The sequence below is a fragment of the Mytilus californianus genome, unplaced genomic scaffold (genome assembly GCF_021869535.1).
Source record: "Mytilus californianus isolate M0D057914Y unplaced genomic scaffold, xbMytCali1.0.p SCAF_4, whole genome shotgun sequence".
NCBI classification, from domain to species: Eukaryota; Metazoa; Mollusca; class Bivalvia; order Mytilida; family Mytilidae; genus Mytilus; species Mytilus californianus.
This window is the reverse complement of record NW_026262690.1, coordinates 52,429,920-52,444,120: the sequence shown is the minus strand read 5'-3', so window position 1 is coordinate 52,444,120 and position 14,201 is coordinate 52,429,920. Positions and strand designations below refer to the sequence as shown.

The window sequence follows — 14,201 nt, the reverse complement described above, 5'->3', positions numbered from 1 at the left end:
AAACCAAGAGTTCCAAGTGGTGAAATTGAAATCATCCCTTCGTAAATTCTACGGACGCAATCACGAGTTGGTTGACCGTAATGGAATATCCGTTTTACAGATGATAGCGGATACCCGGTATGTTCCAATTGTCGTAACTACAATCCAGTCCCCCCCTTTCCCCCCCGAATGTGACCTACCGAATAAGACTTATTACCGGGTTTGCACTAGCATGAGCAACACGACAGGTGCCACATGTAGAGCAAGATCTGTTTACCCTTCCGGATTGTAGGTGTTCCACGACTAGATAAGGACAGTGATGATGACATTTGCAGATTTGTAGATCAACATATCACTACTGAGTTATCAAACAAAGAAGCCAACACTGAACTATATGAAATAGTTACATCAGTACAGACATACAGCCGAAATCATTCAAAATCCTGTAAAAAGCATTTAACATCCTGTAGGTTTATTTTTTCCAATCCTCCAATACGAAAAACTTTCATTGCAAGACTTGATGCCCAGAAAGATCACACTTCCAAGGGGAAGGCACCTTCATCATTTGAAGAAATAGAAAAACCCTGTAAGACTATACGTATAAGATAAGCTAAACATGTTCTAAGGACATTTAGACAATCATCACAGTTTATGATTCCTTACCATATTTGACATTGGATAGCATACTTAAACTGGCAAACACAACATATCCAGACTATAAACAATGTTTGAAAAGTGTCACAACCAAGAATGTTATACACCACAAGAGAAATCTTTCAAATCTATGGGTCAACAATTTCAACAGTATTTTAATATGTGCTTGGAATGCCAACATTGATATACAATATGTGACAGATGTTTACTCCTGTGTGTGTTGTGTATATTTTATCGTATATCAACAAGACTGAAGGTGAAATAAGTGAACTGCCACAAAGAGCTTAGAAAGAAGCAATAGAAGGCAACAAAGATGCTTCAGGAACAATGAACAAAATAGGCCAGGTGTATATGAACATCAAAAAGATTTCTGCTCAGGAAGTAGTGTACAGAGTTTGCACTTTAAGTTGAAGAACTGCTCTCGGAATATTGTATTCATACCCACAGGTAGTAAACCCATGAAAATGACATTGCCTATCAACGTAATCAGATCTAGGCGTGACGACGATGAGAATATTTGGATGACTACAATTTTCAAAAAGTATTTTGATTTTCCAAATGATGAAGACTTCAATGATATGTGTTCGGCTGATTTCTTTTCTTTACAAAACATTCATCCCATTTAACAAAAAATCTACAGAAAAATCAACAGTCTTTAAACTACAAAATCACCAAGGATATGTGAAACAAAAAAGTAAAGGAAATGAAAATGTCAACAGGTATTTAAGGTTCAATATGAAAAAGCAAAGGAAGAGTTTTAATGGTCTTTACTTCAGTTGTACTTGCCACACTGAAACATGAAGATTTTGATGGTTCAATGGATGTAGATATTATCTCTGCAATTAGGAAAAAGTATGAGCATGACCCTGATGAATTAGAAAGTGCTTTGGAAGACCTGCATGAGGGTAATATTCAGCAGGATGCTTGAGCACATACTCCAGATGCAATGTCTGTCTTTCTTCAGCGCTCACTGGAACAGCGGTATTACAGATTGAAGGAACCACAATCCACTCAGCTTTTGTTATCAACAAAGATATCAAGTTGCCATAAAAACCTTTAGGAGAGAATCTACTAAATATCCTTCGCTCAAAATATGAGTCCTTGTGTGCATTCTGGTGATAGATAAAAATCTATGGTTGACCATAAGCAACTAACATAATTATATTAGTGGCAGATTATCCCAAATAAAACAAACAAAGAGGTATAGCTGCTCTTGCAGTCGATGGCATCTGCCAGCTTTCTCCTGTCCGAGCATCGCCACTTTATATAGATATTAACACTCTTTTTCTTGACCTCTGGAATCCTAGCTGTCTTCAAAACTGCAATACCAACAGAAATCATGCGTCAAAAGAATGATCAGGACTTTGCAGTATTGCTCAACAGAATGAGAACACATCTGTAAAGACAGCCTTTTCTTAAGGAAGATTTATCCATTTTGTCATCTGTATAAGTTTCTGAAGTTCTAAAAGCATCGATGAAAGCCTTACACATATTTCCGACAAACAAAGAGGTACATACACACAACGAAGAGATGGTCGAAGTTGTTTGTTCCCAGACTGTGATATTAGTAGCCAAAGATTTTACTATTTTTTGGTGATGACGTACCCTTTTAGACTTGATTATTATATATCAGGAGCTCTTCTATGCGTCCGTCTTTTTTCCAAACCTCGTTTTCATGATGTCTGTCTTAAAAGCCCACGGATATGTTCATTTGTCCAAATAACACTATCGTCCATTCTTCGTTTATGACACAATCATCGAATATGACCTTTCACCGGATACGACAGGTTTCATAAGTAGGACAGAAACTCATTATTCATCTGGTTCATACCAGTTGACGAACGTTTTCTTGGTGAGGTTCGTGTTGATCACTCTTTATTTTTCTGTGTAGTGTGTTGTAGACTGCTTTTGACTTTGTAACGTTTTCTTTTGGCATCCATCCGTCTTCGACTTACGTTTTTGATTGCCTTCCTTATGTCTTTCAACTGTTTTAAAAGATTTCTTTGTATGATTTCATAATTATATTTAGTGTGATGTCACTGTGTCTAGGCTTAATGTTTTTTTTTTATCTAATTGTGACAAGTTCAGGGCTTCTAAATCAGAGCATTAGCAAAAATGTATAAAAAACTATGATTGATACTAAGAATTAAACGTTGATAATCACTTGACATTTGTGATCTCGAATGCCCTTTCTGGATTCTTAATCATAAAATATCTTACCTATAAACAACAAAGTAGCAATGATGCATATTTTTTTATTGAAACTTCATTAACAACATTTTATTACAATTTGAACAATAAAACACTAAGAAGAATATGAATAATTATGGTCCCTAAATTGTGACGAATATTAACCACCATTTGGTGCAGTGGTTATGATTATGATAAGAACTACAATGGTGGTTAAATTTTCTTCACACCTGATATTTATTGTCAAAAGGTCCAAGTTTAGGGACAATAGACATATTTTGGCAAAATCAGTAAACTCCTTAACCTTCTAGCGCAAATTTTTAAATTATCTATAAGCATGACAATAATTTTGGTGGTAAAATTACTAAACAGCTTTACAGTTGATTTTTGTACAAATACTTTTGTTTGGAGGGTTAAATGCTTATAGTGACCCTCCAGGTTCTTCTTCAATTAATTTAAAACATGCGTATTATACAATGCTTTGATTGACTTGTATATTAGAACCAATTAGAATTAATATTATTATGAGACATACTACAAAATATTTCTTGGGGATATTAGTTAAGCAAGACACTCTGTTTAGCAATCTCGATTGATAAGAAAACAAAATAAAAGTAAAATATATGCAAGTAAAATAAATTAAATGTCACAGAAACAGTAAAATATAATTAAAAACGCAAATCCTCTCGGAACTGCATTTATTATGCCATTCTTCTTCAAAGAATTATTATTGTGACTATCTGCAGACTAAGCTTTCTTGTAAATCAAGCTCTGCTGAACCGTCCAACTGTGTGTCTACAACTAGGACAAGTATGTACTACATCCTTGCATGCATTCATACAAAACGGTATCAAACAGCAAAATAACCATAATCTACAATTGATAAATTGGAATAAATATCCTTTTGTTCAATGTATACGTCAGAGCAGATACACTTTGGTAAATTAATAAAATAAAAAGTTCTGTTATGTTGCAAAATGCGTTGAGCAAGCATTCAGGGAGGTGGTCTTCTTTGATAAGTTAAATTACATATCTGTAAAGACAACAGTTCTTACTTCATACATTACCCCCAAGGGTTGACTTGGATCAAGAAATATGGTAAACTCTCTTCCAGTGAGGCCTATCGTTTAGAGTAGTGTACGTTTGCCTGTGTGGGATGAATTAATACACAGCCACGTTCGATCGGAAGGAAAGCGTTTAATAAAAAAAGAGGCCGAAAATGCCAAGTGGACATTCAAAACTTATGATGATTCGAAGGGAAGGAAATAAGATTCCTGTCGTAGGGAGAGTTATATACTCTCTGCACATTAAAGAAAACTATAAATAACTCTTTAAGCGGTCATAAGTAACCTGTTGCATTGCAAAATTCTTGCCCCTTTTCCAACTTGCTCTCCTTTTGTTTTTGCAATCAAAATTTCCCGCCTTTCATTCTGGTCCACCTTCTTTGCCAAATCTACCTGTTGGATTTTTTGTTAATTTGTTTTCGCTGGAATATGTATGAAATATTTGCTACTGTGCGTTAAAGAAACAATCTATTGGCGATGCTTAAATTTTATCGGCCTGTAAAGTAACACCATAATTTTATTTTATTTAAAGTATCACCATGGAAGTTTTTAGTACTGTTAACTCACATGTACCTGAAGTGTTTATGGAAGAATTTTGTCATTCAGATTTCATAATAGTTGGTTTACTCGTTATAATTGTTTTGCATTTTGTCAATTCATGGCCTTCTGTACGGTATGCGTTTTTCTCATTATTGAAAGACGTATGATGATCTATAGTTGCTTAAGTCTAAGGTGGCTAGTTGTCTCATTGGCAATCATACCTTGACACCTTCTTATTCTATATTGTCACGTTAGAATTTCATAGATTTAGATTTAGATTTTTCATTGAATTGAATGTTTATAAGCAAATTGTTTGGCTTATCTAATATGTTTGTTGTCACATAGTTAGATTTGCCTCAAAGTTTTCTGTTAACCCTGAAATATTCATAGAAAGTATATGTAAACGTTGGAAGTGTGTAGACCAGCAAATCCTAATGGTTTCGTCTTCTAACTTCATTTCTTCAAAATTTTGACAGAAATGTGAATTGCTAATGGATCTACCATTTCAAAATGATGATGATTTCAAGTGCTTTTGATAATTTTAGCAACTTCCATATGTAGGATAATTGATACAAAGGAAGTAATGTAGGGATGTTCTATCTGGGGAATTATTACCTTAGTTGTATTTGGCAAAACCTTTCAGAATTTTGGGTCCTCAATGCTTTTCAACTTTGTAATTTTATCCGGCCTTTTAACTTTTTATTCTATTATCACTGATAAGTCTTTTGTTGACGAAACTCGCGTTTGGCGTACAAAATTATAAGCCTGCTATCTTTGATGATTTTTTATGAAATGTGTAATATGTGAAACGTTTATTAGATTGATTGGTTATTGCTTATTTTACGTCCATTGACAAATATTTCATGCATATTCAGGACGAAAACAAATTTACAATTAATACAATAGGTTATATAGGTTCTGCAAAGTAGGTAGTTGCTACTTGTTCAAACTCTTGGTATTGGTCTTTTTATTAAACCATTGGACAACGGAAATATCTTCCCTCAATTTATGTATTTATTTAATTGTAATAAAATTATTTCATTTGTATAACTCATCATACCTAACAAATAAAAGAACTAATTTAATGAGAAAATAGCATAGGTGATAATTTTTATGAGACTGTATAAATACATTTAAACGTACCCAACAAATGCAATAACTAAACATGCAACCCATGTAAAAGTACCAGTTTCATAATGTGTAGATGTAAGAATCTCAGCTCGACACGATGGACATGTTGTCCGAACAGGTGTTTCAAGGAATGTTTGGCATTTCATCATACCAGGCTGATTGACCACCACAAAGTTTTGTGAGTAATGTGAAGTTTGTGAATATCCTAAAATATACAAAAAGCGACTTAAAATCAATAGAATGTTCATTCTTCGTCTCCCTTATATTTTTATTACTTATGTTCCCATATATGCATGTATGACATCTATCATTATTATAAAATCAGATAGTAACTTCACAAAAGTCAATGTATTCCGATAATTCTGGCAGATTTAGAGTTAGAAAGCTTTCAAAGAGTAATGAATTTGCTTATAAATGATGGATGTAATGAAACAAAAAATGAATAAACAGAAATTAAATACACAAAAAAGAAACCAATATTAAACCCCTGATAAAAAATCCGAACCGATATAAAATATATGTATAGATAACATACAGGAAGCTTATCTCACATTTACTTGGAATTAACGGTTCAGTTCTTCGAAATAAAAATGTCTTCAAAAGGAAGAATTTGATTCTTACGCTTATTTTGAAAAATATCTCATATTTAAATAGGGGTTCAAATAAAAATTTCATCGATAAACTTTTGGATTTCAATAGCTATAAAGATATTCAGAATAAACAGACCTGGTGGGGCTTCATTTGGTCCTGGTGGTGCTGGAAATACTGGTAATGGTCCGCTTCCTTTCTCGGTATATGTTGGTGGTGGTCCTGTAGACATTTTCCTTTTCGAAAAAAGACTTTTATCTATGAATGGCGGCTATATCTGTGGTCACAAGTATTTCCCAATTGTATTACTTTATATTGATTTTACTACCTGAATTACATGTATTATACAGGTATATTTTTTTAACCTAGTTCGTCAACCTTATTTATTTATACGTCATTGGATCAACAAAGGTTTAATTTCACATGGCTATTTTAGAAAATCGATTAATTCTTTAAGTGGCAAATATAACATGTATAATTAGGAAGACCTATTTAAAAATATGGAATGGTATAATTTAACAGGTGACTGGAACGGTTTATTTATCTATAGTATAAAAACAGTTTAAAGTTAGTGTGCTTCTTTATATTATCGTTGTTATGATATTTCACACGAATTGTGTCCCCGGCCGAACTCCAGGGCTTTCATCCGATTAACAAAAACATGATCGTGAAAGAATTAGTAACGGTGGCCAAGTATTGCGATCCGACCGTGAAAGATCTGGTATCGGTTTGAAAATCCAATTAAATCCAATTCAATTTAAAAATATGTGAAAAAAACAAAAAAGCCGCATCCCAGATCACAATCCTTTTCACAATCATCAACAAGCGGTACCCGATCTTTCACCACCAGAAATATCTATTTTATATAAATATTCCAATTTTTGCAAATTTTGTTATTTAGCTACTACAATATAATTCTATTAGTCAGCATTTGAAACTGTAATAATTATATAGAACGAAAATGTTCAGATAATAGTTATTAAGTCCTTCAAACTATGAAACAACGCTGTATTTTGTTTTACATTTTTATTATCAATTGAAATGTTGATGAACAATCAGCCTTTTATATAGTTTTATTAAAAACGGTAAACTTTTAAACTATGATTTTTCGATATTGATCATATTGTAAACCATTTTGACATACAGTCTTATTTTTTCAGATATGTGTCCTTATAAATGAATGAATTAGATTATACACTGACCTTGCATGTGTCTTCTCGATAAGATTACATTAACGGTCCGATACTAGATCTCACATGATCTTATTGTATTACTGTACCACCGCTACTTTTTCTTTCAACCTATTTTTTCTCGATATACCGAATGACAGTAGTGGAATTTGAATATTTCACAGAACTCAACTATTGGCACCTTTTATTATTTTTATTGGGACATTAAAGCGCAGTCAATCTTTTACTTTCGTCATCAAAATAAATAGTAGACTGCTCTAGAGATACTGCAGTTCTGCTTATTCAACAGCCCAACCAGTCACTCTTTTCCAATTTTTATTTTAAATGAGTTTTTTGCTAACTGTAATAAATAGGCAGATCATACCAAAAAGAAGAATCAAAACTCCTAAGTCAAAGAGAAACCTACACAATCATGGCAAAAAACCAAAAATGACGTAAAGACAAACTAAATCTTCAACCCCCCCCCCCCAAAAAAAAATAAAAATAAATAGACTGCATACCATTTCGGAGCAACCGAATTCAATATTGCTTTTTAGTGAGATTCAAATGGGGCATTCTTTCTTTTTTGTGGTGTTTTGAACAGTTGATTGTTTCCCGTGTTGGTCATTGGTTTACCTGTCCTTTTTTGACTTACGATTGACCCTTGGAATATTCTTACCTTTTTTCACGTAAACAAGCAATACTTTGTTTACGGGTCTGTAGAAAAGGGACATTCAAAACTCAGAAGTCGGTTACCTATTGCAAGGTAAAACTTCTGCCTCTATATAGCGACCTCTTTTTCCTGTGACGGTACACATTCTCCGCTCTTAATCTCGATCTATCTATACTTTACAGTACCTACCTAATTGGTTACTTGTTATATTTTATTTCAACCTTTTCCAATTGTCGTCACCACATTCCCGTCCTATTTTCCTTGATTGTGACATCCCGAATGAGACCTTAACACCGAATTTGTACTTGCCATGAACAATACGATTGCTGCCACACGTGAAGAAGGGCCTGCTTACCCTTCCGGAGCCCCTGAGATTATCTCGTTTTTGGTAGCAGTATCTACTCCATTAGTGACAACTGTCGTATGTCTCATGACAAGTACAAATCAAATGATGGGTCTCATATAATGATGGTTGCAAACAAGGAAAGAAAGACGGGATTGCGACAAAGAGCAGCGTGACACTCTCCCAACAAAAATCATCGGATTGTATGTCCGCAATTCGACCTGACATGGCTACTTATTTGTACAGCCAAAGGGACGCCTATATAGGTCTTACTGTCGGATGAAAGGAGTTGAAGTGACCATATTTCTATACCCATCTTCCCTTTGTGTTCTTTATTGTATGAACATTTTTTTTCTTATGTTTTCGTTTGAAAATAATAGAAACTATTGACTATCTACGTTGGTATAAAATAGGGAAACCAATGAGACAACGATTCACTAAAGATCAAATGACATAGATGCTAGCAACTCAACTTAAGGTCTTTAACAATGAGCAAAGCAAAACCCATACCGCAAAAGCTATAAAAGACCCCACCATGACCAAATGTTAAACAATTCATCCGTGAAAACCAACGGCCTGATTTATGTACAAAACAACAAACGAAAAGCAAATATGATATACAGAAACAAAAGACAACACTGAATTACAGGCTCTTGACTCGGGACAGGCTCATATAGAATGTGGCGGTGTTGAACATATTTGCGGACACCCAGCCCTTCTCTAACCTGGGAGAGTGGTGTAACAACACAAGATAAGAACAAACTATAAAATCAGTTGATAAGGGCTTAACTCATCTGATCGATAAAAAATCACAACTAACAAGAGCACTAAAAGCTGAGAATAATTGCTGTTACTGAAAGCTAGTTCAAAGCCAATTACAACTAATTAAAAATCATGTATCCAAGACCCTTTACACAATGTCATTTGCCATAAATGATAAGGTTATCATCTCATTCAGCTCTTGTGGACTTGCCATTTACTGTTTAGAATTAATGACGCTTTATTATTTATTCGAAAAAACTGATATTTTTAGGTTTCCGGGTGTTCATTAACTTGACATACCAATATGAATGTTTTATGCTGTAAATACACACTGAGCTTTAGTTTTAGAAGATTTACTATTGCTCATTCGATATAATAGTGTATGTACTCCATTTTGTTGAATATTTTATGTTTCTAACATTACACAGAACATCATTCGTCTAATACGGACTATTTATTTCCAAAACACAGTGTACATTGTAATTAAAATATGAATGTCAAAACATTTTAAATTGTTTATATTTTCATTTGTGGTAATATTCGTTTTATACCATATAATATTTTGATGGCTTATTTAGCATCCAAATTGTAAGACTTATATACTTTCATTAACATAGAAGATTTGTAAGAGAGGCAACAAGGGGGGGGGGTGGTGATCTCAGGTGCTCCGTACAGGTAAGAGGATCCTGCTCCACTGACAATGCCATGGCAAAAAACGAAAAAGACCAACAACAGTACTAGTATACAAAACACAACATAGAAAACTAAAGACTGAGCAACACGAACACCACTAAAAACCGGGGGTGATCTCAGGTGCTCCGGACGGGTAAAAATAACCTGCTCCACATTTGGCACCCGTCGATTTGTGTCTGATAAATAATCCGTAATCTCGGTTTCCAATCCGTGATCTTGGAATGATAATCCGTTACCAGATTTGTAAAAGAGAGGCGAAAGATACCAAAGATACAAAACACAACATAGAAAACTAAAAACTGAGCAACACGAATCCCACCAAAAACCGGGGGTGATCTCAGGTGCTCCGGACGGGTAAGAAGATCCTGCTCCACATTTGGCACCCGTCGATTTGCTCATGCAAGTTCAAAACCCGTTGATAAGTCTTATTCGGTGGGTGACATTCCGGGCAAAGAGGACGGGATTGTGCTAACGACAATTTGAACATATCCGTCGTCATCTGTGAAACGGTCAACCAACTCGTAATGGCGTCCATTAAATTTTCGAAGGGATGATTTCAACAATACTACTTGGAACTCAATAGTTTAATAGCTTCCTTGTGAGCAGCAACCTTCTACCAAGGAAATGATGATAGGAAATACAAGCCCCGGTATATCGTATCAACTGGGAGATATATACTCCATATGTAAGCGCTCCTGGAAAATTGCTACATAGAAATGGAAAGTTCATAATTAGGAAGCAGAAATCACATCTTTTATCGTCAAGTTTTGATCTTAAGCGACACCAATTGTCATTTTCTAGATGTGTGTCAAGATATGAGGCAGACTTAACTGTATCTCTTGTATACTTTATTTCTAGTTCGATGGGATAGATGCGTTCAACATAGTCACCATTAGAGGACATCATCTATATACCGAAAAGTGAAGTTAAATGATAATGCTAGCTTTTTTCATTCTTCCTAAGGAGCTCCTGTATGAAGTCAGCCTTATATGAATAAAGAAACAAGTCGGCAAGAAGAGGAACACAGTTGATTTCCATGGGAATGCCGATTTTTTTGTTGAACAACACTTCCTCCGAACGTAACAAAAATGTTGTCAATCAAAAAAATTAAGCATCTTGATAATATCAGTTTCAGAGAATTTATGTTTGAATCGGAGTGATTTTTTACAAAATATTACAATTTATCCCTCCCTAAGACAAAATACTTGTATCTAAGTTGGTCATTCTTTTTTATGAAACATAGCAGGACCAATTCTTTCAATTTGTCTTTTAGGTTGGAATGGGGAATACTTGTGTAAAGTGTAGAAAAGTCAAGTGTTTTAAAACTATTGCAAGACGAAAGAGTCTTGCTTGTACTCTTACAGATCTTTGGAACATTTTAGTATACAAATCTGATTCACGCCGTCTCTAGAATAGGTAGTCTCACAAAAACTTTGAAACCCGGCTTTGATTGCAGATAAAATTGATGTTAATAATTTAGAAAGAAGTTTCGTGGAGCACTTGGAAGACCCAGCAATATAACGTTGTTTGTAAGGACACTTATGTAATTAAGGTATCATATACAGTGAAGGAAGATCCTGTTCTTCGTCTTTGGTTGAAATTCAAAAGGTTCATATATAACAGACCACTGATTACTAGTATCCAGAATTCCTCCTTGGTAAATGTCGTAGGGGTATAGGTAGAGTTTCCAAGTTCATTGTGAATACCTGTTTCATTTATCAAGCAGTTTGTGTAATATGATTTACACACAAAAACGTTGTTGTTTTCCGACTTCATTTGCGGGACAACATATTTGTCATGGAGATAGGACAGGTGCTTTGCAACATATCAGATATCAGAAATCAAACAATCAGAGCAACAAGCAATTCAATTACAGGCTACGTGTTAAGTGCATTGACAAGTAAGCATTCCCTGATGTCTATGATGTATCACCTATCATGCAATTACAAAGTAACATCTAGCAGGAAGTTTCTTCAGATCAGGAGCAAACATAACCGGCAACAATGGCAGGTGGACACAAGTGGACATTTCTACTGCACATTTCTCTAGTAAGATAGACAGTGTAGCGATCAACCAAATCGGGATGGCGATTTTGTGAAATTATCATTTCCTTCGTTCGTCTTTGAATAGAAAAATAAGAAGATGTGGTATGATTGCCAATGAGACAACTATCCACCCGAGACCAAATGACATAGAAGTTAACAACTACAGGTCACCGTATGGCCATCAACAATGTGCAAAACCCATATCGCATAGTCAGCTATAAAAGGCCCCGAAATGACAAATATAAAACAATTCAAACGAGAAAACTGACGGCCTGATTTATATACAAAACAATGAACAAAAAATAAAAATGATATACAGCAACAAGTCGTTGAACTACAGGCTCCTGACTAGGGATAGGCACATACAGAATGTGGCGGTGCTAATCATGTTTGGCGGGCGCCCAACCCTCCCCTAACCTAGGACAGTGGTGCAACAACACAACACAAGAACAAACTGTACAAAACAATAAACGAATAACAAATATAATATACAGGAACAAAAAAACAACCACTGAATTACAGGTTCCAGACTTGGGACAGGCACATACAGAATGTGACTCGGTTAAACATGTTTGCTGGTGCCCAACCCTCACCCTAAGCTGGGACAGTGGTGTAACAGCACAACATATGAACAAACTACAATAATCAGTTGGAAAGGGCTTAACTCATCAAGATCGATACAAAGGAGAAAAACAAGTAACAAAAACACAGACCGGACGTGGCAGGGTATTTATACATCCCCACAACACAAAATACACAAGTACAGATCTGAGAGTATTCGCAGTTACGTAGTCACGTAGTGTTGTCATTTTAGCGGAATTTTTAACATTGTCGTATTAGCGGGAAGTTTAATAAAAAAAAACATGTATCCGATTAAGACTAAAGTATCAACCAGTACAATCCAACACCCTATGGATCTAGTGTAAAAAGAAGTCATTAACAGTCAGAGAAAAACATGACCTTGTGCTGGTGAACTTTAGTATTGAGTCAAAATTGTATTTCGGTTCGTAAAAATCGACACAATGAGAACTTATCATGGCATCACGTATCAGCTGAGGTACGTAAGTACCATAGGCCGGAGGATGTGCCATGTTTCACTCAAGAAATTGGAAGATGACAATAAAGAGGTTTTTCTGTAAGCTTTGTAAGGATATAAAAAAAACGAACCGTACCATAGGAAATCGTGCTCTACTACACTTTGAAATCGGTTGCTGTATTATTGTGTAAAATGATTATGGCGAGATCAAATCAGTAATATATTCAATTTACCCCTGAAAACTTGACGAATGCCAAACAGATATGCAGCTATTTCAACCAAGTTGTTGATGATAGGAACAAAATTTAATGTCCCAAAGTATACCAATAATTTAATAAATCAATCACATTGATTTTTATATGGTAATAATACGAAAATAATTTGTCAGTAGTTAAGTTTTATTTACATTATATGTAATTTCACGTTCTACACTTTGATCGCGCATTCTTTTGCGTTTGCTTATCAACTATTTGAATTAAAAAATAAAAATAAAACATTTCTTTTGTGTCACAGCTCATTTTTGCCCCAATTAATTGAACACATTGAATGCAACAATGTAAATAAATAAATTGTTTGCGGAAACTGCTTACAATCCATCTCGCGGGATTAACAAGTACGCAACAACGTCCAGTCAGAATAGGAACGTTAAATCCAATTCCTCGTGTAGAGAGTGTACTACGCTCTCTGCACGTTATAAACCCTTGCAACAACTCTTTGAGGGGTCCGTAGGTTGCCTGTTGCAAGGCAATATTTCTGTCCCTATTCGATATACCATTATCTTCCAGTGGCAGTCACCATTTCCCCGACCTTCATCCCGGACGGCCTCTATATATATTACAGGACCTACCTATTGTATGTTTTTGTTAATTTGTTCTCCTTCTGAACATGCATAAAATATTTGATACTGGACGTTAAGCAACCAACAATCAATCATCTCGCACAGCAAATTGGTTTCTGAAGATTTAATCACGAAAAAATCAGCTACCTTTCCTACATTCTTGGGAGTATGTACCTGCTAACAAAACAACTGTTTGGATTTAGAAAAATGTCAATTTGCGATACGATTACTTCTTTCACATTTACATTTAAATAGGCTGTGCCAATACATTGATCTAAATAGATCACAGAACTATATACAAGTTTTTTTATTGAATACGTCCTATTTAAATTTAAAAGTTAGGTTCATAGGTAAAGCAGTTAAAATATGTATCGATATTTTATCACGGGACGATTGGCGGATTGCCTATATCTGTCGTCACAAAAATACAGTATGGCTAACATGGAACCCACAATTCCACGACATGTATTGTCCGTTTGACTTTTATCTATTTGCA

At 34.9% G+C, this 14,201-nt stretch overlaps 1 protein-coding gene across 1 annotated transcript; it reads right to left on the bottom strand.

Annotated features, from left to right (window-relative positions):
* Positions 1-2,872: 2,872 nt before the first annotated feature.
* LOC127738232 (LITAF domain-containing protein-like) lies at positions 2,873-6,557 on the bottom strand. The gene is made up of 3 exons (XM_052249407.1): positions 6,285-6,557; positions 5,571-5,763; positions 2,873-3,696 (listed from the first exon to the last, which is right to left on the bottom strand). The coding sequence occupies exons 1-3, from the start codon at positions 6,376-6,378 to the stop codon at positions 3,588-3,590; spliced, it is 396 nt and encodes a 131-aa protein (XP_052105367.1). The 5' UTR covers positions 6,379-6,557; the 3' UTR covers positions 2,873-3,587.
* Positions 6,558-14,201: the final 7,644 nt, after the last annotated feature.

Excerpts from the sequence above, each read along its gene's own strand:
- LOC127738232 (XM_052249407.1), bottom strand. The coding sequence starts at position 6,378 with ATGTCTACAGGACCACCACCAACATATACCGAGAAAGGAAGCGGACCA. Across the intron at positions 5,764-6,284 it reads ACCAAATGAAGCCCCACCAG|GATATTCACAAACTTCACAT; the intron begins GTCTGTTTATTC and ends TGTATATTTTAG. Across the intron at positions 3,697-5,570 it reads TTAGTTATTGCATTTGTTGG|ATTATGGTTATTTTGCTGTT; the intron begins GTACGTTTAAAT and ends TATCAATTGTAG.